Source organism: Poecilia formosa, unplaced genomic scaffold (genome assembly GCF_000485575.1).
Source record: "Poecilia formosa unplaced genomic scaffold, Poecilia_formosa-5.1.2 Scaffold405, whole genome shotgun sequence".
Lineage (NCBI taxonomy): Eukaryota > Metazoa > Chordata > Actinopteri > Cyprinodontiformes > Poeciliidae > Poecilia > Poecilia formosa.
This window is the reverse complement of record NW_006800344.1, coordinates 409,762-436,363: the sequence shown is the minus strand read 5'-3', so window position 1 is coordinate 436,363 and position 26,602 is coordinate 409,762. Positions and strand designations below refer to the sequence as shown.

Sequence of the window (26,602 nt, the reverse complement as noted above, 5' to 3'; positions counted from 1 at the left end):
TATATATATATATATAAAATGTCAAATGATATTCTGAATCCTGAATGATATCCTGAAGTGTACAGAATCTGTCCATATATGCAACAGTCGACCTAAACATTAAAACTAAAGACTAATTTAAAAAAAAAAAATCAGACCTAATTATAAAATCCGAAAGATGAAACGTTCATCTCGTTTTGCTGAGCTTAGCCAAAAGGTCCGGATCTCTTAAAATCTACCAAATTCCCATCACTGACTGACAATCACTTTTGCGCATGTGCAGATTAGACCTCCGGGATGGGTTTTACCGATGGAATCAAGATGGCGACTCTGGCGAAAGCGCCAATATATCTACTAAAGTAAATGTCCAAAACTAACCGAGATAGTGGGTTTTCCCTGGTCCGTTGGGGGTTCGGTGAAACATGAAGACCGGGGGCATGTCTTTGAAGCGGAATTGAGTGATATTTTTCACCGTAGCGAAGCCAGCGAGATGTGCGAGAACTATGCCCGCTCGCTGCTGCGTGTTTCGGTGGCGCAGATCTGCCAGGCTCTGGGCTGGGATGCGGTACAGCTCACAGCCTGCGATCTGCTGTCCGATGTGCTGCACAGGTACATCCAGCAGCTGGCAAGGGTTTGCCATCGCTACTCTGAGCTGTGTAAGTTCTCTGTTTCATACTCTGATTACTTTTTTTTGCTCCAATAAACCAGAAGTTGTCGATCACGTTGTTGTTGACTTGTTCCCTTCAGTAGCGCCCCCTAGCAAAGGCTGATGTGTCAAAAAGTACAGTAGCTGAATACCTGACCGGCTTCCACGCACCTCTGTGGTCGCTTATGCGTCCTTTACAGTTATTTTCACGAAGAACAAGCGTAACGCGCTTTCGTTTTGTGCAATTTACCTGCAGTGTTCGTTTAGTTCACTCTAAAACTTGTTGATCGTCTCCAGCTTCTGCTTTCAGTCAGATTGTCCAACCCTAAACTTACAGGTTCTTGTTTTGATCCCGTGTTTCCAGACGGAAGAACAGATCCGGTTCTGGACGACCTCAGCCAGGCCTTCAGACTGATGGGGGTCAACCTGAGCGAACTGGAAGACTACGTCAACAACCTGGAGCCCGTGGCGTTCACCCATCAGACGCCACTCTTTCCTGTCAACAAGAACAACGTCCTGCAGTTTCCTCAGCCTGGAGTCAGAGATGCAGAGGAGAGGAAGGATTACATCCCAGAGTACCTGCCGCAGCTGGTCTCCTTACAAGAAGGTCAGCATGCTTGTTGACTACAGTACTGTGAAAAAGTATTATCCTCCCTTCCGGATTCCTTCTGTTTTAAATGTTTTCTGATTATAGTGCAAGTTCCTATATCAATGATAACTTGACTAACTACAATATTGGTTTTCAAATGAGTTGTTTTCATTTATTAAAGGAAATAATCCGTCCAAACCAAGATGGACTGTTATTATGGTATAACCATCACCTAATAACCGGTTGCTTCACCTCTGACGGTGACAGCTGTCGTCAAGCATTTAAAATGAGCCTTATGCCTGACACAATTAATTAATTAATCGCGTGATAAATTAAAATGAACTCAATAATTATTTTCAATTTGATTATTTTTTTTGAAGGTTAATTTTGTTTATAGAAACGTCATAATCCATTTTATTTATGGTTTTTGTTGTAAGTTGTTTTTATTTATTATTTTTTGTTGTCGTGTTTTATTTTGGATATTCAAAGTTCCCGTGTTAAGGACTTTTTTTTATAAAATTAGCATTTATTGGTCTCTGAAAGGACAAACTTACATTACTGTGTTAATAATAATATATTATTTGATATAAAAAATATCATTTATTGCAATAGTTACTGTGGATGAACTTTGGCTTCACTTTTCTGTGCAGGATTGTTTGCTAATTCAACCATTTTCGAGGATTTTTAAGATGTCTGTTTACACTACATAATCCTATTCAAATTTAGGACTGTACTTTGACTAGGCCACTCAAAAAATGGTTTTTGAGTGGCCTAGTCAAAATCTAGGCCACTAGATTTTGGCCCCTACCTGGGCCCCTCCACGCCCAGGGAGGGGCTCCCTGGGCGTGGAGCCCAGGGAGCCCCTCCCCTCCCTGCTTTTTGCCACTCTTCATTGTTCCACCACTCACAGCAGGACATCCTGAATGCAGACTGCACACCTTCTGAGTCTTGAGGGAACATTGGATTTTCTTTGTCTTCTGTTTGGTCAGCGGTGGTTTTGGGACGTGGAGCTCTCTCATGGAGGCCATTTTTTCCTGTTGAGTCATAAAGGGGACCTTAGCCGAGGCTCGTTGTAGTTTGCTGAAGCCCTTACATCTTTAGCCCGTCACTGTGTTGATTTATTAAATGCACTTTGTAATCTTTTAAGGGGCTGCATCAACCAACAGGGTTGCCAAACAGGTGCGGCTTGTTAAGGTCTGCAAGCACTCTGCTCTCACTGCTGATCCATTTCTCCAAATTAAACTTGAGCTGGTATTTGTTTTAGGAATCCGATTTAAAGGGTGAGTCTGTCATTTTTCCTTTGGAGTAAATCTGACCGTCGTTGCTGCCTTCGGTGTTTCAGGGTTTTTATAACCATGCAGTGAACAAAAACTCTTTCACATAATGAAGGCTCTTCTCGTACTGCTATACAGGCCTGGTTAGTCTAATGGTGTTGATCCAGAAAATGTATTCTCTTTGCTGCATTTTGCACAACTCAAAGTGACCATAGATTGGGTTTTAAAATGAGTGAACGCGCCGATTTCTTTCTTTGATGCTCTCAAAAGCCCTTTTGTCAACCTGTGCACGTTCTCAGAAGACGTTCACAAATGTATACACCAACCTTTCCAGGGTTGGAAATGGGTTTTAAGGTTGCTAGAGTTGCTTATCTAGTTTGCTTTGTCTTTGCTCAGCAGAAGAGGAGGAGGAAGAGGTTCCTCCTGACATGGGCACCTCGGCTGAGGCCATGCAGGTGGCCCTGGAAGAAGACGAGGATGAAATAGACGAAGACGAGATGGTCAACGACGAAAACCACCCGCTAAAGAGACACCTGGACAGTCCCGACGCGGCCCTGGGCATGATGCCCACCTCCAAGAGGCTGCGCATGTACCCCGGCCTCAGCCCAGAGTGGGGCGTGGAGCCCAGGGAGCCCCTCACCTCCCTCAACCCTCAGCGCGTCCCGCCAGGCATTTTGCCTTCCCACGACAGCCTCGATCCCCTGTCGCCCGAAACCCCGTCCGGACCCCTGCCTCCTTTCAGGCCTCTGCCGGTCCTACCCAAACACTCGGACCAGAAGGCGCTCGCCGTCTCGGTTAGAAAGCCTAAGGTCTCATCCCCCGGCAGGCAACGAACTAAGTCCCCGAAAGGGGCGCTCCCTGTCGCGATCGCAGGCAGTCCCATACATTCTCCAAAACCTTCTAAGGAGCGGAAAAAGTCTCCGGGCAGGACCAAGAGTCCGAAAAGCCCGAAGAGCCCAAAGATGGGCTCGCTTAAAGCGCCCCCAGCTCAGATCAAAGCGGAAGCTCTGCACAAGCTGTCCGCTCTGAGCGAGAGGATGGGGAAGGAGATCGTCCACCAGAGCCCGGTCGACGACGACCCGCAGTTCCCCGAAGTCTCGTTCAAGAAGCTGGAGCCTGACAACACGGCCATCGACGACTCCATCGACGCCGTGATAGCCAGAGCGTGCGCCGAGCGCGAGCCCGACCCCTTCGCCTTCTCCTCCGGCTCGGACTCCGACAGCAACGGCTTCTCCAGCCCCAGGAGGCTGACCATCATGGAGCCGTCCACGCCCAAGATCCCCGCCAGCATCGGCGGTTTCATGAAGGACACTTCGACGCCGCTCCACCCACACGCCCACATAGGCCTCGGGAACTGGACTTTGGATGACTCGATCAACGAAGTTGTCCGCAAAGCCAACCAGGGCGGTCCGTCGGCCCCGCCTCCTCCTCTTCCTCCCCCCATCCCAGCTGAGTACGTGTCGTCGGGATCGGCGTCTCCGCCCACCCCCGAGCCGCTGCTCAAGGTGTTCGAGGAGAAGAGCAAGATCGCGCCGCCGCCGCTGCCGCCGCCTGATGTGAAGAAGAAGCTGAAGAAAGACCTCAAGACCAAGATGAAGAAGAAGGAGAAAGACAAGCCGAAGGACAAAGACCGGGAAAAGGACAAGAGCAAGGTGAAGGAGAAGAACAAGGAGAAAAACCGGGACAAAAACAAGGAGTTCTCCAAGGAGCTCAAGATGCCGTGGAAGGATCTCAAGGGTGACGACCTCTTCATGCCGCGAGAGTTCAGCCTGCCGGAGGTCCCCATCAAAATAAAATCAAGAGACGGAGAGGGCACCAAGAAGGAGAGGGAGAAACATAAAGACAAGAAGAAGGACAAAGAGAAAAGCAAGAAGGACAAAGACAAAAAGGAGAAGAATAAAGACAGGAACAAGGAGGACAAGCAGAAACAGTCGGCGCTGTCGACCTTTTCCCTCAGCGACCTGCCGCCGCTGTTCAGCCCCTCGACCTGCCTGCGGGTGCCCTCCATGCTGCCGTCATTGGCGCCCATCCTGCACGACAAGGAGGTGAAGAGCAAGGAGAAGGAGAAGAAAAAAGACAAGAAGGAGAAGAAGAAGAAGAAAGACAAGGACAAGGACAAGGAGCGAGAAAAGGCCAAGGAGAAGGAGAGGGAAAAGGAGGAGAAAAGGAAGGAAAAGGAGAGAGAAAAGGAGAAACGGGAGAAGGAGAAGGAAAAAGAGAAGGAGAAGATTCGTTTGGAGAAGGTAACCGTTGGCTTGTGTTTGTTGTTGTTGTTGTTTGTGGGGCGGTTGCTAACGGTAACGCTGCTGGTGCCGTCTCAGGTGAAGATGGAGGCTCCAGCCGTCTTGCCGTCTCCAGTCATTCCCCGGCTGACCCTCAGGGTGGGAGCAGGTCAGGACAAAATGTAAGTCTGCCGACGTTTCCCACAATCCCCGATTCCACCCAGAAACAAGTATTCTCCTCCACACTCCTGGATTTCTGTACATAAACAGTTACAGGGGAATCTCAATAAATAAGAACATTATTGAACAGTTTAATTGAAGTCAGGTTATTCAATTCGAATGTGGAAATGAATTGTCGCGTCGATTCATTACACAGTAGCTCACACATAAATTATGTTTGCGCAGATACCTGTAGCCTGTGCTCTTTTTTTTTTGTTTTCTACCACACTTTTTCCCTCCACTTAACTTTCTGTAAATGTAAACAGCATTCTGTGAACAGTTCTTTAGCAGTGACCTTCTGTGGTTAAATCTCTTCATGGAGGATGTCAGTGAGTGTCTGATGTAGGCTAGAAACTATCACATTTCTGTAATATTTAGTCTTTTAACTTTAATGATGAAGAGAATTTTGGGATTTCATGACGCAGATATTAGTGGTCAAAATATAATACTTTGTGTGAAGAATCTGTAAATATGAGCTTCACCTTTGGAATTGAAATACTGAAGTAAATTAACTTTTTTAACAGCTAAAATCATACAAATAAATTAAAGTTCTCATACCTACAATTTTTACCAACTCTTGTCTGCAATTTAAATATTTTCACCTTTTCTTTTCTTGAATTAAAATAGATTTTAGGATTTGTTTTGATATATTTACCGAGCTCAAGTTTTTAAAATTATATTTGTGACAAAGTAAGTCAAGTCAAGCAACACTCTAAGAACATATTACAGTAACCAATTATGAAACGGCAATAAACATTACATTTTGTCAAATGCCACCATCAAATATGAAAAATATGGATCAATGTTCCAGTTTTTATCACGTGGGTTTTTAGCCTTGATTTAAAAGAGCTCAGTGTTTCAGCAGTTTTGCCGTTTTCCAGAAGTTTGTCCCACATCAGCGGAGCGTAGAAACCAAATGCTGCTCCTCCACGTTTGGTTCTGGTTCAGCGGATGCAGAGCAGAACCAGAACCGTAACGCAAAGACGTCATGACGATCACGCTAACCTGTGTTTGTGTCTCCAGCGTCATCAGCAAAGTGGTTCCGAACTCGGAGCCCAAGACTCCAGGAACCAAGACTCCTGCTACCAAGTCGGCCCCCGGGAACCGTCCCCGGACGCCGCCTCCTCCTCCGGTTCTGCCCCCGGTGATTCCCATCCTGCCGCCCGCCTCCCCGCTGCAGCCCGCTCCTCCCCCGCCGGCGTCTCTGCTGCCTCTGCCCTCCATGCTGCCGTCTGCTGCCTCCGTCAAGCCACCGGTCCGCAGCGTCGTAACCGAGACCGTCAGTACTTACGTGGTAGGTTTCCGCAAGTGGAGCGCGTTGTTTTACCGCAACGTTGTTTGGAGGATTATGAATTATTTCACCTTAAAAATAATTAATCGTTTGCGTGAATCTAATAAATCTGCATAATGGCTGTTAAGTTGACGTCGAACCTCTGTGGTGTCCGTTTGTGTCCCAGATCCGGGATGAGTGGGGAAATCAAATCTGGATTTGTCCTGGATGTAACAAACCGGACGACGGCAGCCCCATGATTGGATGTGACGATTGTGACGACTGGTATCACTGGTAAGAGACGCGCTAATTAACCTGTTTAGTTTCAGCCGTGTGCATCGATTCAACACAGAACCGAATGTGACCGAACGCTACATTAGGACAGAAGCAATTAATTGTGATTAATCAATTATGGAAATAATCGCGATAGTAACCAATTAATCGTTAACTGGAGTATACAGACTCAAAAAGAGGCCATTTGCTAAACAAATCAACATATTTAGAGCATTAATTAAGCCAAATTTGTAGACAAAATATATGGATTTCATATTTGAGATAAAAACCCAAAACTCAAGTGTTTTTTTTTTTTCTCTTTAAATATTCACCTGGTTCAAATTCACTAAAAAAAAATGCTATCTTGTTGCATTTTAGGCAATAAAATGTTTGTTTTCTTGTTTTAAAAAGGAAATCAATCATTTGTTTCGTTCTGTCTTTTAATGCATTTGTAATAATTTCATAGAAAAGATAATATTGTAGCTTAACTTTAAAAAAATCAGCACAATAGGCCGACTTTTCTTATTCGACTAATTGATTCAGCATCAGAATAATCGACAGATTAATAAAATAATCGTTATTTGCAGCCCTACACTTCATCAACTACCGCGAATGAACACTAAATTGAACTAATTTCCTCTAGTAATTCAAAATAATATTTTTTCGTTTTGGTTAGGCTACTATAATCAAAGATTAACTTATTTCTACACTTCTAAAGAGACCTTTAAGGTCTCTTTAGCCAAACGTTTCCACGTCGCATCGACGCTAAATGCAGACAAATCCTCACTGTGTGAACTCCTGTCTCCTCGTTTCCGCTCAGGCCTTGTGTCGGGATCCTCACGCCGCCCCCGGAGGACCAGCCGTGGTTCTGCGTAAAATGTTCCAGCAAGAAGAAGGACAAAAAACACAAGAAGAAGAAACACAAACCCCACTGAGACTATGCAAAGGAAAAAAACAAAAACAAACAACAAAAAAAATCAAACGGACAGATTTGGGACTTTCTCAACTATAAAGCCATTATTGATCGCTGGCGACACTGCTGTAAAAAAACCAACAAAAGAATAACTTAAAATCTGTGGCTGACGATAACTTCTGGGGGTTGTTTTTTTTTTGTTTTTTTTTTAAAGAGGTCAGCCGCTATGCATCGTGAGTCGGTGAGGGATTTTGTGGGGGAGAGGAATCGGCTTTAACCAGCACATACTTCAGCCTTACTCCTGCTGCGGGGCTGTTTCTCCTTTATCACCTGCAAAAAAGTTTGCCTGTTATTATTTTTTTTGTTTGTTTGTTTCCTCCCGGCTGTTTTGCTGGCTGTTTCCCGGCGATTTCTGTCTGCGAAGACCACATGAACTTTTAGAAGATCGGAGCTGAACCTCGGAGAGGTCCGCCGGCGTCGGTCTGCCGTGTTTCTGTTTGCTTCCCGTCTTCTGCAGGAAGGGCTGGGCCTCACCGCCGGACCCTTCTGCAGCTTCCTGCATTGAAAATGTCATGTATATAAAGATGATTGCGTCAGGCATGTATAAATATGTAAATACCACCTTGGAAGCCAAGTGCGTTTTGTTCTTAGGATCGTCTCGTTTGAACCACTTTCACTCATCGGTTTTTAAAAATCCAACCGCTTCTCCTTGTAATTTCTGTACATTTTTTTAAATTTGAACTTTGTATTTTTATTTTTATTGTTTTCTTTTTCTTCACATGGATTCTCGGAGTCATATACTGTAGCCGTGCTCGTAATGTAAATCATTTTTGCTGATATTTCAATATTAAAGGTGAACAGTCTGTGCGTCCGCAGACTCAAAAAGAAAGCATCACGTCTGCATCACTTTTACATCTACGCCTGTTTGCCACCACTTTTTTTTTTTAAAAGAAGAATTAGTTTGAGCTTACTTTGCAGAAACAAAATTAAAAATAGTAGAACATTGTGTGCATTAAATCTATTTTTTTTTTAAATATGTCCCTTCTGCCATTTGTAGTTAAAATGCTCTTCCACAAATGACCACACGGTGTCACTCTTGAGGCGCATTACCGGCTTTTCCAGACATGAGGTACAAAACGTTCTTCTGTATTATTGTGAAACTGTTTAAAAAAACATAAAGATGAGCTAAAAACAAACAAAAAACAAACAAACACCTGATTAGGTCATTTCTTTATGCCATTATTGTTATACTCATCTGTTCATTTTGTTCAAAGAGCTGCAGCTGAACTTGCCTTTTGATTTGAGGGAAGATGTGACCAGATGGATTTTTAAAGCTTATAAAAATATTTATCTAATATACATCAGGTTTCAAAATGTCTTCAAAATCTCATTTTGTTAAATTAAACCTTGATTTGTTACTCTTATGTCTCTATTTCTGCTAAAAACGGAGCAAAACAAAAACATTTAGCATGAGATTATAATGCTGCACTGAGAAATAAATTATATTAAGACTTTTTATTCGTCTTCATAATTGAAACAATGGCAATAACGTCTCTTTTATTGTATATAAATAAATAAATGGAGCACACATTTAGTAAAATGCACTGAAACAGAGAGCGGAGCTCCAACTTGGAAAAAGTCAAATGAAGTTTGTCAAACTTACTTTATTAACTTTTGCTTAATTTAACGACTTAATAAATGAACTCAGATAAATCTAATTTGATTACTCGTGACCATTTAACTCAGTATATTTAAGAGCAGCGCAGCAGGGGGTGGGGTCAGAGGTCAGTGACGCTAAAGTTAATCGGAGGCCAAAACCAGCGAAAGAGAAATGTCTCCAGAAGTGACCGCGCCAGAAACCGTTTGAGGGGCAGAAGAAGAGACGAGGTTAGCTGCTGCACCTGACGGATTCACAGCTCTGCTTCACATCGGGCCGAGGGGCGGGAAACAAATGCCGTCTCCTAAAGGGAGTGTGGTTGGACCAACTCTGGGGTCAAAGAGACACCGTTAAAGCGGGACAGCGCTCACACAAACGCCAGCGCTCTGCAGACCGAAGGCCTTGAAAGATACATCTGAGGGGAAGACAGTGCTCCTCTTTCAGCAACTTTTGGGAGGCTCTGCTTTATCTATCCCGCCGATTGTGGGAAGGTCAGCGTAAATCACGACGAATGATGGAAAAAAATTTTCCTATATCTCTTTAGACATCTCTTGCTGTTTCTAATATTTATACCTCTTCGAAACAAGGAAAAGTTTTCTCTTTAGAAATGAATGGACAACCATTTTGAAATCCGGATGTGCTCTTTAACGGCTCACTGCTTCCTTTTACTTTCAGCAGGAAACCCCCTTCAAACGCTGAATAAGTCACAAGATACACGGCTATTGCTCAATACACCAGTTGTTAAAAATGTCTTTTTATGAAAACCCAGTTTATGCCAGTTCCCCCCCCCCCATCCCCCATCGACAGATTTTCTCTTCCTTTTGAAGTCCTAGTCGAACGTTTTAGATCATCAAACAAATTTTAAAAACAAAAGAGCCTGCACAATCACAAGAAGGACTTTTCATTTTAGAGAATTTCTAAAATGTGTGCAGCGGCAGAACAACGATCGGAGGCGCACCCGGCAGCTCCGTCTCTGAACGGCTCAAGGAAAGCCAAATGAAGGTTCTGGAGTGGCCCAGTCGATGTCTGCAGTTGAAGTCTTGTGGGTCCGTTCACGATCTAAAACCTTCCAGCGTTGAGGAATTCCTCAAACGTCCTCCAGAGCGACGTGAGAGACTCCCCGCCGGCATCAGACTTGACGACTGATGTCGCTGCCAACCAGCTCCAGGGGTAATTGCTTTTCTCAAACAGGGTCTGGGTGGTTTTCATGTTGTCATATGAAAACTGCCCTTTTTTTTTTTTGTTTGTTTGGTTATCTGTCCCTGATATTGAGCTGAAATGAGTAAGCGTGACAAGAGGGCCTACATCACACTGTACGCCTTTCGTCTCCGCCTGAGTTTTTAGCTCTTTCTTTTCTTTCTTTCTTTCTTCTTTGCTGCTTCACTTTCAACTTGACACTGGTCCATTCTAAGGCCGAGGGTTTGCCTTCTGGATGTCTGACGCAGCAGAAAGAACACATTACATCTGCTTATAATTACACTCTTGCTTACTAGGGGTTTTCTAGTAAAACAAGTAAACATTTGTTTTCTAATATTCCATATTTGGCCTTAAATTCCTATTTTTCCAGCTAATTTGAGCTAATCCCGTCAGACGGTGCAGTGCTGCCATTCCTTTCTGCAGAAAGCTCCGCACAGGTTTTTCGTGGCCGTGAGAAGATTCCCCCCACCACCACCACCACCAGCCAATGATTTTGCACAGAGTGTTGCTGTTTTCTCCACTCTGTGCAAAACAGCTACATATTTTACGATCCTTCGGCAGCCTTTTAAAGGCAGGCCTTTAAAGGACAAAGCAAAAAAGAAAAAAAGGCACTGTAAAACAGGATTCCCTGAGTTATCAGTCAACATTTAATGATGTGGGGCCTACATGTGTGATCTCACTTTTTCCATTCTTTGAAGCGAAGTGCAGAACTGAATCGCCTGCAGGAGAAAGAGAAGCCAGATCTTTCATGTGCAGCAGGAGCTTTCATTAGTAGTCATCGACTGACTCTTCTTCTTCTTCTTCTTCTTCTTCTTCTTCTTCTTCTTCTTCACTTTTCTGCAGCGTGAAACTCTGGAACCAGTCTGCAAATGAATGCTGGCTGAATGGGGAAGTTCGCATGTTGAAATTGCATCTTAGAGGTAATTAAATATCATAAAATTAAGATCAATTTCTTGCGGTCAACACAGCTAAGGTCTGCAAAGGCTAGTTTTAATACGTCTAATATTTAGGGTCAAGTTAAGCTCTTAGTGCAGAATCAGACTAATTTTGGCTGCTGTTTAGCACCAGGTGCTAATGTAACTTAAGCTAAATGTGCCACACCTTTTTTTTCAAGCATTCACTTTTAAAGTTTTGCTGAACAGAATCTCTCTCTCTCTCTATATATATATATATATATATATAATTTTTACTTATCCACTTCTCTGTCTCTCTTTGTGCAGATGGCCTGGGTGGAAATCCACTCGGTGTCATCTGATGAAAGAGAATCGAGGAGGAAGTGGGAAAATTGATGTGCGACTAACAGAAAGGGGAAGTAAAAGGACTCGCTGGCCATGCAAAACATGCTGACATTTTGACGCGGCGCAGCAGCCTCAGTCAGTCAGTCATCACGGACAAGGGTTTGACACACACACACACACACACACACGGAGCCATACACTCAGGAATGAGACGATTAAGCTTTGAAATTATTTGCAGCTATGTCCAGGATGAAACCTCTCTCTCTCTCTCTCTCTCTCTCTCTCTCTCTCTTTCTCCTGCTCACGGCTGAAAGTGTCAGCTTTCCCTCCCAGTCACACGACCTGGTGTCAGGTCTCATACAGTCAAAGCTTGTGGCTTACATCTGTTGGATCATAAATTTCACTGTAAGTTGCCTAGGAAGATAGAGCTGTGAGACATCTGACAGAAAAGAAGAAAAAAAAACATCTTTATTTCCTCCCCTCCATCAAGATATATATTAAAAACGACTTTGACGTATTTTGTTGAAATTTTTAGGTGGAAAGAGTTGCGTATTCTGTATTAACCCCCCCACCCCCATCCCCCTTTTTTTTTTTAGTCTGACACTTCAAAATCACATCCAACGCAGCTATTTACCGAGGTTAGGCGATTAAAAAAAATATATCCCAAACCTTTAGACGTGTGTCACAGAGGACGGTTCAATCCATCAGGCAGAAAATAGAACAAGTATGCCGCACACTTAAACTGACAGGCTGAGCAAGGAGAGCATTAATAGCTCAGAAACAATGTGCTTACTCTGGAGGGGCTGCAAAGACTCACAGCTCGGGTGGGAGAACCTACCATAAGATTAGATTTTAAAAAAAAAAATCTAACTATATGGACTAAAAATGCCAGAAATCAAACACTACAACCACTCTGAAAACACCATTTTGGGGATGCATAATCCCAAATGCTATAGCTTTCCAGTTTGACCGGATTTGAGTTGTCCTGCAAAGAAAATGGACCAAAACTAATAAATGCAACGTAGTTTCCCAGATGAAATCAGTGTGCTGTTTTGTTTTGTGTTGGACTATCAAGTAAAATCCAGATAAAAAAAAAAAAAAAAAAAAAACACAAAGTTTCAGAGGCACTTCGAGGCCCTCCACCTGCAGCACAATTGCCATGCCGATGCTGTACGAGATATACACACCCATTACGAACCCCGTACTAATTAGTTTTAATTCTTTAACGCCAAAGCTCACAAAACCTTATTTGTCTTCTACACGCTCTGCGGAGCAGAATGCTCGCCGAGCTGAGACGGTTTCGGTTATAAACCGCAGCAACACAGACGGTGTTTGTCTGCTCGAACGGTCCCCAGAGGAGCCGAGGAGTGGTAAAAAGGGAAAGCTTTCGCTCATCCCGAGGCCACCTGCAGTGCCCCAAACATGTTGTTGCAGTAATTTGACTTGTTACGCTGCAGACTTGAGTGCTTTTTGTTTTTCAGCCGCAGCAGAAGCAGCACACACACAGACACACACACACACACACACACACTGGAGCCCCAGCAACACTCCCTTTCACATTCGCAGTGAATGCAAGCAGGATGTGGCTGCTTCTCGTGCGCGCACACGCACACGCACACACGCACACACACACACACGCACACGCACGCCTCAGATGCGTTCGGTTTTCACAAGTTTCTTGTGCCTCGGATGCTCTTTTTGTAAAGAAAAGAAAAATAAGAAGAAGGGAAAAATCATCAATCTCCTGTGCTATTATTTCATCTCTGCAGGGTGTTCTTAGCTGAGAAGGATTAGCAGCACACATGACATTAGGAAGGCTCTCATGTGCTGCTAGATCAGAGCTGCGGCAGAGTCTGTCAGTGTTTCTGTGTGCAGAGTGGTTGCCTGTGGGTCTGACAGTAATTCTTAGCAGCATCACATGAAGAAGAAGAAGAAGAAGGAGAAGGAGAAGAAGAAAAAATAATAAAATAAAAGTGGATTTCAGCATCGCCGCCTGAAATATTCATGCTGGCAGAAAGACCAGAGTTAAAACGAAGAGGATTTCTGCAGCAGGGCTAAAGAGGAACTAGATCCCCCTTCCTTCAAACTGGTTCCCTCAGTTGTGTGAAACCAACGGCACACACGCACACACACATGCACACTCAAACGCTGACCCTGTTTCAGATGACTTTACTGCTTAATGTCACATTACAAACAGTGGGGACCCAAAACCTGTGGGAGACCGAGACCTACATTCAGCTCCTCTTGGGATTGTGGGTTTTTTTTTTTGTGTGTGTGTTAAAGTAACGTTGTAATAAACGGCTTCCAGGTTTTTAATCTGAAGGCACACGCCTGCAGAGTCTTCACAGCGTTAGTCATGTGAGGAAAGTGCTTTTTTCTTCTTCTTCTTTTTTTTTTTTTTTTTTGCAGCTTCAAAGGCGGCTTTGTCTTCCTCGCACTCCTACCTACACGGCTCAGAACACAGTCAAATGAGCTTTGTCTAATGCAAATTAAGGCGTTGGGCTCTCTCTTTTGAGTCTGTCCAACGTGCTGCTGAATCCTGCCATCAGATAGCTCCAACCCCCCTCCTCCTGGTTTATATTCAGATGTAATAAAAATTCATCCTGCTGTAGAAATACATGCAGGCATGTGTAGGTCATGCTTTGGGACTAGTGGAGCTGCCTGCGACGGTTGTCTAAGCTATAAATGACCTTTTTTTTTCTTTTTTTTCCAACAGAGCCGGACCGCATGCAGGCTGTGTGTAGGCCGGAGCGGCGAACATGTCTGCTGGTTTTCATCCTGTTCTGCCTGCAGCCTTTTCTGGGTTTTCAAAAACTCTACTGTTATCCGTATTTACTGACGTGTGGCTGACAGGAAAAGTCGGAAGGTTAAGTGTTCACAACCGTTTAAGGTTTCCACAATTTTTCAAATTACACCCACAAATTTAGATGAACTGTAGAGCGATTTAATTTAGTGGAACGACACAAAGTCGCTTCACGAAGGCGAATGAAAATGATCGGCGGTTTTTAGAAGGTCTCACAAATAAAAATGGGAAATGTGTACTTTGGTCTCCGTCCATCCGTCCATCCAGAAAGCTTTTACCGTGCCGTCTCCAGATAATGAAGCTCATCCCCCAATCTGTAAAATATGCCACACTGTGGAGTAAAGTATATTTCACCTGGCTGCACCAGTGATCCTGTTCTTTCAGTCGTGATCTAAATCTCATGAGTAGTTGTTTTCACTTTCTACCTCATTACAGTGGAAGAGGTCCTCTTCTGTTTCCCGCTCCGCCCTGCAATCATTCCTCGAACAAGACATCAAGATACTTGAACTCTTGACCTACACGCTGAAGAGAGAGCAAGTCCACCGGTTTTTTCAGAGGATGTTTTAGCTTTGGTACAAAATGTTCTTTCTTTACTCTGACGCTTCTAAATAAAATCCATTGTAACCAGTTTCCTCCCTGTATGTCGCTGGCCGGTCCGAGCAGAAGAAGAAGGCATGTAAGTGAATTTTGAAAGAACGGTTCTGCATTTGCCGCGACATGGAGAACATTTATGAAAGAAAGACGCGACAGAGCCTACTACAAGTTTGCTACAAGCCACGAAGGGTGACACAGCAAAACTCCGTTACAAGAATCGAACCCGCAGTTTTTAAAAACTTGCAACGTCGCCTGAGCGTGTTCAGAGAAAAATGACAACTCTGAAAAATAACACCAAAGACGAGGTGAAGACATGCTTGTTTTCGAATCTTGTCTTGTTACTTTAGGGGCCTCCATGCTATGACAGCCACACCCAGATTAGGCCCTGAGGAGATTCATCCGTTCTCCACGCTGAGTTCTTTAAGTGTGAGGCTAAATAAGAGTCAGTAAGTTGAATTCATGAATTCCATTTATTAATACCAAAATACAGCTGGTCCATTATGACCTGCTACCTCTAAGAGCTAGCAGTCGGTTTCAGAATCCAAAAAATAGCTTAGCGTGATCCGTGTGGGACACAAGTGCGACAACGGAGGACATGGAAGCTGTGCTGAACATGCTGGTCACTCTGTGGCTTTTTAAACATCCATCTTCGTGATATTGTGCAAAACTATGCCATCAAATACCTCCAGGCAGTTCTGACTCCAAAGAACTGAATGCAAAAACATGCCACACTTTTCAGATTTCTGGTCGGTTCATCGCATCCCTGTGTGCCACCTTGTCTCCATCTTTTATATAAAGTCCCAATGAAAAATACTTTGATATTTTTTGGTTGCAACATGACACAACATGTAAAGGTTCATACAAGATTTGTGTGAATATGTTAGCACAGCACTCCTGCTTACTGTCAGCTGACTAATGAGAAGAGTTGGACTCGAAGTCTGCTGTTGAATATTGTTGTGAATTGGCACTATGCAGACAAACCGAGTTACACGTTTGGTCATTATGTGCAAAGATCCATGTTTACAAGGAGAACGATGGAATCGGCTGTAACAAAAAAAGTTTGCAGGATACAGTTGTTCTGCTTTGGGCCACCATTGGGAGCACCGTTTCAAATTCATGCCAGCATCCACAGGAATGTGTCACGGACCCAGGAACGGGCCAAGGAGGAGATCTTCTGGCATCTCAGGTGACGTTTCCTCATATCCCCCTCTTCCCTCTCTCTCTCTTTCTTTCTCTCTCTCTCTCTCTCTCAGCTAACAGTGGGAATTCACCACCCGTTGTCAATGTTCTGAAGTTTTCCCAAATATGACTTTCTATTAGTACACGAGTGCTGCCATGGACACGGCTCCGCAGCCTGCGAGCCGGGCTGCCGCAGGCGGCACAATGCATTAGCACACGATGAGCTGTCAGAGAGGATTATTTCAGCCACCACAGTCAGCGAAGGGGGTGGGAGCTGCTCTGCTGCACTGAAGCAAGGAGAAAGAGTGGGTGGGAGACAGATAAAGGAAAGAGGAATCACACAGATAGAGGGAAGAGCAGGAAGAGTCAAACAAAAAAAAAACAAAGCAAAACAACAACAACAACAAAAAAGTGTCCGTTGCATCAGTTGGATTTTCTTTTCCAGAGCACCGATGTTGGAGCACTCCTCTGAGCTGGCCCTGGTGCAGAGTCTGTATGCCAACAGCATGCGCTGCCCCCCCTCTGCGGCCGGGATCTCTGTCAGGAATGAGGACCTGTCTATGAGGTACGTTTCTGGGGCTGGCCCCCTCATTCAGTTTTGGATAAGCTTTTGTGGAGCAGCCTGTATTTGGACTGCCTCTTTGTCTGGACTGGATTTTGTCACAGGATGTATTGTTTCCAGTTGAGTGTTCTCCCATGCTGCGCCTGTAGGCAGGATGGTCTCTCTGTGGTGTTTCCATAAGTGTGTGTGTGTCTCTCTGTGTCTGTGTGTGTGTGCGTGTGTGTGTGTGTATGTCATCTCTCTGACTGGGTTTAGCTTTTTAAATCAACTAATTATCGCACGGGAGGAAGAGGGAGATGGAGACAAGTCTGTTGTGTTTGAACTTGGATCTCAACCTCAGAGCGTTTGGTTTAAAGTTGTTCAACAGTTTGAAGAAATGTGGTTAAGAGAGGAGAGGATGATGGACACAAACTCAGAGATAGGACATCAACAAAAGACACCTTGATGTTCAGAGTCTGTCGAAGACAGCTAAAAATATCAATTGTCATGTAAATAAGAAGAAACCTTTCTGTGCAAATTTGCAGAAGTGAAGCGACGAGGCAGAACCGTGCGCAATCAGTCTTATCTGGACCGGGGCAGATTTCCTTCACACGGCTTGATAAGACCGTAGTTCACCCTCTCCATTTTGAGAACCCTTCAGCTGCTCCTCAAATAATTTTATTGCAATAAATAAATAAATAATCCAGAGTTGAGACATAAAAGTGTGCTCTTAGGAGCTGATCTCATTTGAAGCTGACCTATTTTTACACCCTGCAGCTTGTGATGAAGTGGAGCGAATTTAAATGCACAGGGGATGTTGATGATGTTGTTGATGATGTTGTTGATGATGATGATGATGATGATGATGATGTTGATAGATGGGATGCAATTTATTTATTTATTTAAGTTGTACTGCATGAGCAGGATGTGTTTGATGTAAACAACAAAAGCATGGCGGCATGGAGAAGATTAAAATGGGATTACAGTAGCAGCAATCTGAGATTAAGAGTCAAGTATTAGAAGGTGCCGGAAATCTCAACACCGGCGGCCTGTGGCATCAACTCGAACACAGAAATCTTATAGAAAAAGCAAGTGCATGCCAGAAATACAGAAATTATATATATATATATATATATATATATATATATATAAATTATTTCTTCCTCTTTCTTGTTTTCTCATTCTGACCATCTATGTTTTTGTGTATTGTTCTTATGCATTCATCTCCAAACATCTCATCCTCCTGTGGAGCAGGTGTTGACAGGACAAGATGTATGTTTCAATAACCCACTCCGCTAAAAGAAGAATTGCTAGCAAGACCAGGGAATCCTTCTCTGAATACAATACATGTAAGGAAGCATAAACATGTGTATGTATGGACATGCTGTGTAAGAATTTTTTATTTTTTTTTTAGACACATGTAATCCTGTCTAGAGCAGCACAGTCTGATCTTTCGTCTGAAAGAGACGGAAAATGGAGTAAAACATCAGTGATTGCATTACCATTGACCACANGCTGAATGCATTCTTCACCTACAAGAACTCATTAGATCTAAGGTAACGTGTGGACTCTGATGATGGTATTTAGCCTCCATCTTGATGAAACCTGATTCTCCAGAGAGGTTTTGCACAACCTTTTTATAGCAGCCACCCCCCCCTCGAGCTTAATGGTAGCTCACGCAGGACCGTGGGCTTCTCTGTACGTACCGCAGAATAGCTTGCATTATCACGTCACGCACGCCACCCCTCTTCATAAACACTATTTATTTAATAGAGCGTGCTGAACGCCGGTGCCAGGTCGCCTTGAAATTGCTATGGATACGAGGATCAAGTCAGCTTTCATAAATGGGCTGTTTCTTAACGCTCGCTATGAATAATATTTCAGGACCGCGCAGCTGCCGGGGCCAATAATGAACGGTTCGATAATTAGGCTAAAACCCCTCCTGTCCCTCTGCCGAGCTGCACTTGACAACGACCCCGCATCGACCCCCCCCTCCATCGGCCCCCACTCTCTTTTCCACTCGCCCCCTCGTGTGCGGAGGGCCTCGCCCTGCAAATCCGGCTCAACAAAGGAGGATAGGCTCCCCCTCCCCCAGAGAAACAACAGCTCAGCACCGGCACAAAGGGGGATATGACCTGTGACACAGGGGGGAACAAGAAAAACCGCATTTCAGCTATTTCACTTTTGGCTTTTCTGCAATGTAAACTATGGAACGAGCTGGAACATCACGGTGACTAACCTACTGACCTTTTACAATGAATAGTAAAAAAAAAAATCAACAACAACAGCAGAAAACATAAATGGAAGAGCAACTGATACAAAGTGTAAACATTTTTAGTGCTCTGATAAAAATCTGCAGTGCTCTTCGAATAAGCCTTTTATTAAAAACAAAAAAAACCCTATTCACATTCAGTGGAGCTCAGTGCCTTCCACGTTTTGCCTTTCTTGTTTTCTAAATCTTGTTCCAACAAAGAGAAATATAAGGACATTTCAGGTCAGCATGAGATTCATGGTCCAGTCTTACGCAGGCGGTAACAGCTCTCAGGTTGTTCACACACTCTGGTACAGTAATGCTCTTCCATCTTTGTCTGAACACCTCCATTTTCATTCTGTAGACCTGCAGTCACTCATTCCATTACGTAAGCATCTTTCACTCTCTGACCAATGGGAGGCGGCGGTTTCGAACATTTCCAGGTCTTTTTTATCATCTTTTTTTATCAGTAAGAATATTTGAAAGCTATGACTGTAGGTTTTATTCCAAGGTGCCCAGCAAAAGCATCAATCAAGTCTTTTTACATCCTGTCACGCAGGCACGAGCTTCCACTGGAATGAAGCGACTCATCCGCAATGACAATCTAGAGATCGAAATGTCTTCTCTTTGTAAAACAGGTCCAGCTTGGTCGGATTGCGTAGAAAGCTCCTCTGAGTGGGAGTTTGCAAGTCTTGCAAGAATTCTCAACTGGAATAAGGTCTGGACTTTGATTGGGCCGTTCCAACTCACAAATATGCTTTGGTCCAGACGATTTAATTCTGACAGATTTTCTGTCTTGCTTCCCTAATACTAACTCGCCATCAACTCTAACCAGCTTCCGTCGCCCTGCTGAAGGAAACCTGACCCACGTGTTGTTGCCGAGATGATTTGAGATGCAGATGATGCGTTCACTAGGATGCATGGTGTTTCTTCCACACATAGCGTTTTCTATGAATGCCTACACAGCTTAGTTTTGGCCTAGTGTAATCTGAAACCCGTCCTCTTTCACATGTTTGCTGTGCTCTGTGAAGGATGTTTGGCTTTCTTCTTGCAACTCTGCCACGTAAAGGCAAGATTTATGGTGTGCACCACTAGCAGTTGTCCTGTCGACAGATTTTTCTCACCTGAGCCTCCTTCATTTTTTGGATGCTGTATTGAGCAGTGCTCTCTCTGAGATATTTAAAGCCTGGGTTATGGTTTTACAACCAACCCTGTTTTAAACTTTTACACAACTTCACTTCTGACCTGCCTGCTGTGTTCCTTGGTCTTCATCATGATGTTTACTCCAACTGTAATGATTCATGTTTTTAACAAACCGTCTGGGCCTTTTCAGTACACTTCCTGTACTGCCCTGTACTTAAATAGGACAAAGGTGACTTCGCGCTGGATTTTATCTTGGGGTGATCGCGTAAATGGGGTTGAGTACAAATAAATGCCACACTTTTTAGGTTTTTTGTTTGTTTCATTTGCTTTCCTTCCTTCACGTTTGTGCCGGACTCAATGTCCACCAAATACATCAAATCCTACAAGAGGGTTAACAAGACAAGAGGTGGAAATGTTCAAGGGGTATTCAAACTACAAAACGCTGTTCGAGGAAACAAACAAACAAACAAACAAACAAAAAAACAAAAATAATTTTCCTCCACGTCTGTTATTTCTTTTCAAACTGTTGTTATCTCTCTAAAACCCCCTCCTCAAAAATAGCTTTGCCTCTTATCAGTGACTGTAATATCCGCACGAATATGAATCCAGCAGGCCATTTCTAAATGGGACTGCAGAGAAGAGGGAATCTTTCAATATAGAAGCACAGCAACCATTCTGCTGCCAGTAATAGATAATAAAGTCTCCACGGAGCACCAAGTGGGGCACAGATTAATTTTATATGGGGGTCAGAGATGCTGCTGGCGGCGTGGTTTCAGACTTTTCTGGCTCTGGCCACGCCTCTGCTTTGCTGCAGTTCGGTGAGCAGAGACAGAAAGCAGCTTGCCTTGCCTGAGTTTATTTCATTCGGAAGACTAGGGAGAAGCAAGGCGGACGCTGGTTGCCCCCCTCCTCTCTCTCGCTCTCTCCCATGCAGCTTTGAAGAAGAAGACGCCCCCTCCCTGCACCTGCTCCGCTTCGTCTTCTCGTCTCGCAGGAGTTCAGCCTCTCGCTCTGTGCGGGCGTCGCTTCTCTCATTGTTCGACGCTGTTTCTGAGCATGACTTCGACGTACAACCTAGATTTCCTGCCCCTCACCGAAAGTCGGTTAATGACTTCGAGCGACACAATGTAAGTAGCTCGGGAATCAATTTCTGTCGTGTTGCCATTTCGCTTCTTCAGGCTCGGAAAGCCCCGTGAGTGTTTTTTTTTTTTTTTTTTTTTGAGGTGGAGGGGAAAAAAACAACACAGTTGAGGCTAGCGCTAGCTTCCTGGTATGCTAACGTTGCTAACGGCAGTGACGGGATCCGCTCACCTGGAGTTCAACTTGGTTGTTTAAAGTTTGAAGACTGCCAACAGGGGAGCAGCTGTGTTTTAGTTGGGACAATTAACTCGTCTCCAAGAGAGAGGCCGGGCGCTGTTTGGGAGTTAAAAATGTGTTTTGTCGAAGAATAAACGCAGTTAGCTATGCGGGGCGCAGCATAGTCGACTGACATGTGCTTCCGGAGATCACACGTTTCAGTATCAGTCCAGAAAAACAACCCTGGGCAGCTTGTCCAAACACTGTGTTCTTATCTATTTGTGCTTCTGTAACTGAACAAACGCAGCACCACCTTCATGTTTGGAGCCTTACGTTGTACAAGCAAACAGGTTCAGAGTGCTTAAGCAAAACGGAAGGTGTTTAATTTCACTTTAAAGCTAAGGTCCCTCTACCACTTCAACTCGTATTTACTGAATATTGACAGGCTCCGTTGGCATTTATTTCCCCAGTAGTTACACAAGCGGAGGCTTGTTTGACGCCCCTTTAGTGTTAACAGACGTCGTTGTCAACGTCCATGTTGAAATGCGAGTGCTCGACGGCAGAAAACACGTGGTTTGCTACATTATTGAGCCATTAATGGAGGTCTTGTGACAGAGTATGTAAACAAGACGGAGGGCTGGGGGTGCTAACCAGCACTGCTGTCCCGCTCGCATAGCGTTATCTAATTTTATTTGGGAAACAAGATGGAAGTTGAGCAACGTAGTACAAAAAAAATTTAGCAGGTCATTGACACGTCAAACTTGGATGTTGTCTTTCCCCCCTACATTTGAATCTCTAAATATGCCCCTCCGGATAAATAAAAAAAAGAGATGATCATCTAGTTTGTTTTTTTTTTTTTTTTTACATTTTTTATTTATTTTTTATTTCAATTATTTTGCATAGCTCAATAATTTTAGGCTTTGGCTGGCTTGGCTGGGTCCAAACTCCTGATTTAAATTAGGACTTCTGCAGCATTTGATGTCATGCAGGAGGAAATGCTAGTAGGCCTGTCACAATAACCAATAAATTAGTTGATCACATGATAAATTAAAACAATCTCAATAATTTCCATTGGTATGATTCCTCGTTTCTCTTTTTCTCTCTTTTTTTCTACCAAAAACTGGATGATAAAAGTCTTAAGTTTGGTGCTTTGGTCTCAACTAGCTCTTATTTAGAAGGACAGTTTTGTCTACAAAGACTTTAAAAATCATTTTATTTGTTGTTTTGTTTATTTATTTTGGATATTTAAAATGTCTTCCAGCTCCAGTGTTAAATGTTCATGAGAATTTAAAGGTTATTGATCTTATAGAATGTGCTCTTGCATTAGTATTTTGCCATTACCATTAAATTCCTTGGAAATGGTCTCAACACAACAACATTATCGTTTATCGCAATAACGTCTGGAACGATTTATTGTCCAGCATAATTTGTTATCGTGACAGGCCTAAATGCTAGTACTGAATCAGGTGTGATGAAGCAAAGGAACAGCTAAAACATGTAGGACAGTGGACCGTGAGGACCAGGGTTTTTCTCTCTTGTGCAATATGGGCTGTTTATAAAAATTTCTAGTTTTAAGAAGCGATCATAAATGTGCAAATTGGAGCAGTAACCTTCACTTGCATTGAAGCAACTGTTTTAGAAGGGCTCTGAGCCATAAATGGCATCTGTGTTGCAGGAAAAAAAAGGATAATCTGTGCAATAAACAAATGTTTGCAAACCTTGTACATTTTGTGCTTATGCTTTTATGTATAGGAATTAAATTGGAGATTAATAATTATCCACGTGATTATGACTGTAATAAGTGTGCAGGAGTGGAAATAATCGTTTATTTTCTGTTTTACTATAAACTGTTTTTACAGAACATTATGAGAATGTCATACTAACCAATGCCGAGTGGGATTTATTGTTCAATCTCAGTTTCATTATAACGTCATAAGAGGCTTTTTTTTTTCTAGCCAAGAGAAGGTGTAAAACTGGAGAGACTGTTTTTAATATGAGAACCACTGATGGCGGCAACGTTTGGCTGAACTTGCATAACCTTATAACATTTGCTTCTATTTGGAGCGTTGTATTGAAATTTAAAATAGGCATGGATTGGGATGAGATTAATGCTGTATAATGATGGGTAATAATACCGTGGTGTAAAGGGTAATGGTATCTACAACAGCTTTAAAAATATTTTTAATTATGAAAAATTTATGCAGAAAAAATGCAACTGGAAATATTCCAAAGACAGTTTTAGTAGCGTTTTGTAAATTTTTCATAATCCTGACTGGAGGTGCACAGCAACAAGTGGCAGAGGAAAACTGTGGTTACAGACTTTGCAAAGGCGTTGGTGGGCTGATGACATGGGTCATGAGGGAGCCAGACTGAAGCTGACCATCAGAGCAGGAACCCGCAGCAACTAACCCTTCTGCTGTGGTTGATCGCAAACGAAGATATTATGAAAAAGGACCAGAAAGACAAACCATACAGAGCTACTGGTGAATAAATTTTCATGGACAGGATTCTTTCGTACAATGTAAAAATGTTTTGTATGCACCAGAGGCAGTGTTTTAGCAACACTGTTTCAGTCTAGAATGATCCTGTATCGGTTCCTCTGTATTATTATTATTTTTGTATTAACAAGACATTGACGGGCAAAAGGAAGCAATTATAGCAAAAATAAATAATTGCATAACTTCAGTTAAAAATATATTGGTAGACAACATGGTAGTATAATTGATTTCTTTTTCTTTCTTTTTTTTTGCAGGTTTGAACATTTAATCATGAAAATGTTCTTATCCCTTGAATTTAGAGCTATGTTAGTTTATCAATTATCCAAACTACTACAAATGACTTCATGCATTCTTCTTCTTCTCGTTCTTCTTCTCCTTGTTCGTGTTGTTCTTCTTCAGCTGAATATTGTTCATATTGCTGTACTAAACTGGAGCCTGTGTCACTCCCTCCCGATCAACTATGACCCGTCAGTCTGTTCTTAGTCGGCCGAGAATGGAGTAAACTTTCTGGATTTTGTTTCAAGATATCTTCTATGAAATGGCTCCAAATATAATGCCTTCCTGGGCTTTTTCAGGTCTTGTAGCGCCTTGGAAACGATCTGGTCAGGCTCACAGTCAGCTGCTCCCCTCTGAGGGATTCTTTACTTCTCCACAAAACCACAGGTTACACCTTTCTCCTGCAATAGTAGGAGTCTCACAGATGACTCGTGGGAAAATCCATACTATCCCTTTAAGAATGTAGCTTTTTTCCTACAAAGGCATCTTGTAAGCAAGCGTATAACGGCCATCATTGCGTTTTACGGATTAAATCATCTGACATTGTTTTTAAGTCAGGTGTTTAGCGTTTGCAGCCAGTCAAAGTATGAGTTCCTTTTAGTACAAATGTTATTCCACTACATAATGTTTTGTTCACGCTTTCGTTCCAGAGTGTCTTATTTACGGGACTTGTGGTGGCGTTTACAAGTTGATGAAGTTGCATTTGATTGAATTATCTGCCTGGTTGTTGACAGTATGGGTGGATATCAGGGCTTAGATGTGATCCCTTGGCAGCCAGCAGAGTCATAATGCTATGCCAGTGAGCTAAGTGACACTGTAATCCTTTTTCTTGTGGTTGGTGAGCTGTTGATCAGTTTGAAGCGGGAGATCTTTGGCTCGGCAACAGGGAGCCGCTCGGGCTAGCTGATCTTCTTTCTTCTCCGTTTTGGGACTCTTAAGGACAGCTGTTATCAAAGCGGACACTGAGAGTCGGAAAATAAGTAGTGCTCAGATCTGGCTTGTCACCTGTTTTTCTGCTTCTTCTGCTTCTGTTTTGAAGTTGTAATTACAAGACCGGAGCCACACGAACAGCTTTGAAACGCTCATAATCACGTCTGCCGTGCTCAGCAGGGGGTTATTTTGATCAAAGGTTGACCAAATTCTTCCGCAAGCAAAAAATATCGAGGAAAATGCTCAATATTTTCACCGTTGCATAAACATCTAGATCAGAGGTTTTTTTAAGGATGAGTGTATCTGAAGTTTGTGTATAAAACAAATGGCTGCAACTTATTAAAAGTTATGAAAAGGGTCGTGTGGCTGCGATTGAGAGGTGAGTATCTGTTGCTCGCATCAAGTTGGGTCGGCTGTCAAGTTTTTAAAGAGCGTCTTGAGTGAACAAGTCAAGTGGAGCCCTGACTGACTGGATATGGAGCATGTGACAAGCAGGGAAAAACGGCTCTCCTGTTCATATGCGGGGCAAAATCTTTGCTTTTGTTGAATTTGAATTGAATATTCATCACTGCATTCTTTGCATTGGTTTCTCCACAGATTGTAAAATGTTAATTGATTCTTGTGATTTTCTGCTCCCAGATTGATATAAAAAAATGTAAACTGAGTTTTATACCAGGGTTAAAATTGCAAGAACTAAAATTGCAAGAAATAAACTAAAAGACAGTACATGAACCAAGCAAAGCAGTCTAATTTCTGCAGAAAAGCAGTATGCAAAACGTCTAACAGTCAATATCCTGCTTTTTTTTTGTATTGATCAAGTTTTTCTAGACAGGATGACTCAGTTTTGCTTTGTTTGATCAAGTTTAATAATTGGCGTCAGCCAAATTTACATCTTTTTTTTGTCAGTCACTTGATATTTCTGGTTTTATTACTGTTAAGGCAAAAGTAAAATGCAGTACAAATACAGTTGCACCTGTATTTGTACAGGTGCAACTGTACAAATACAATGTTAAATACGTTAACATTGGGTTAACGTATTTTAGATACATTAACCCAATGACAGGGTTAACGTCATTGGGTTAACGTTGTACAACTTACAACTTGTAAGTTGCAAGTTTTACAACTTGCAAATATCTGTTAAAAGGTAGCTTTACTTTCAGGAGAAACTGGAGAATAAAGTAGGTTTGTTGTGGACTAAAACCATCTTCAAATCAAATGCGGTTGCGTTTGTCTGCTTTGAGCTGCATGGCTGAAGTTCAGTTCCAGCTGAAGACTTAAATAAATTTCTTGCCGTTCGTCTGCTTGATTATTGGCTAACAAAAGCTTTTTATTGGCCAACGTCATCGATAACCGCCAGGGACACTTAGTGCGATTATGTAGCTAATGGGCCTGGCCTTGTCATCAGATGCTGGCCGTCTGTTAACATGCAGTCTGTTCAGGGGCTGATTGAACACGTCTGTCTTCATCAGGGGAAATGCAACAATGGAATTGGGCCATTTTGAGCTGAATTGGAGTTGATGCTAGAAGGGAAAACGTCTTAATTTCTCATCGGAACCACAAAGTGCTGATTAGCTCAAGCACTTGGTATGGAAATCAAATGACATTATCCCTCCT

General features: G+C 42.9%; 2 protein-coding genes across 10 annotated transcripts in view; both read left to right on the top strand.

Moving 5' to 3' along the window:
* The first annotated feature begins 258 nt into the window (after positions 1 to 258).
* Positions 259 to 8,270, top strand: taf3 (TAF3 RNA polymerase II, TATA box binding protein (TBP)-associated facto). 2 transcript variants are annotated; one of them, XM_007576371.2, is made up of 7 exons: positions 259 to 635; positions 990 to 1,232; positions 2,888 to 4,731; positions 4,810 to 4,892; positions 5,953 to 6,223; positions 6,387 to 6,493; positions 7,293 to 8,270. In XM_007576371.2, exons 1-7 carry the CDS (start codon positions 470 to 472, stop codon positions 7,405 to 7,407), a joined length of 2,829 nt encoding a protein of 942 aa, XP_007576433.1. In that variant the 5' UTR covers positions 259 to 469; the 3' UTR covers positions 7,408 to 8,270. The 2 variants fall into 2 exon arrangements, with proteins under 2 accessions (XP_007576433.1, XP_007576432.1); XM_007576370.2 differs by having other exon boundaries at positions 2,885 to 4,731.
* Positions 8,271 to 16,204: 7,934 nt separating this feature from the next.
* LOC103154906 (CUGBP Elav-like family member 2) overlaps positions 16,205 to 26,602 on the top strand; it is a 36,239-nt gene continuing 25,841 nt past the window's right edge. For 3 of the 8 annotated variants that reach the window (XR_001659313.1, XM_016663154.1, XM_016663153.1), the window contains exon 1: positions 16,208 to 16,618. Coding sequence is in view for 7 of the 8 variants with exons in the window: in XM_016663154.1 (XP_016518640.1) it covers positions 16,506 to 16,618 (113 nt within the window). In the remaining variant the exon portion in view is untranslated. Of the gene's footprint in view, positions 16,619 to 20,871; positions 21,116 to 26,602 lie in introns of those variants that run through there. The other 5 variants (XM_016663156.1, XM_016663155.1, XM_016663159.1 and 2 more) reach the window with 3 other exon arrangements.

Coding starts and splice junctions, on each gene's coding strand:
- taf3 (XM_007576370.2), top strand. CDS start 470: ATGTGCGAGAACTATGCCCGCTCGCTGCTGCGTGTTTCGGTGGCGCAG. Junction 636..989: donor CCATCGCTACTCTGAGCTGT/GTAAGTTCTCTG, acceptor CCGTGTTTCCAG/ACGGAAGAACAGATCCGGTT. Junction 6,494..7,292: donor TGTGACGACTGGTATCACTG/GTAAGAGACGCG, acceptor GTTTCCGCTCAG/GCCTTGTGTCGGGATCCTCA.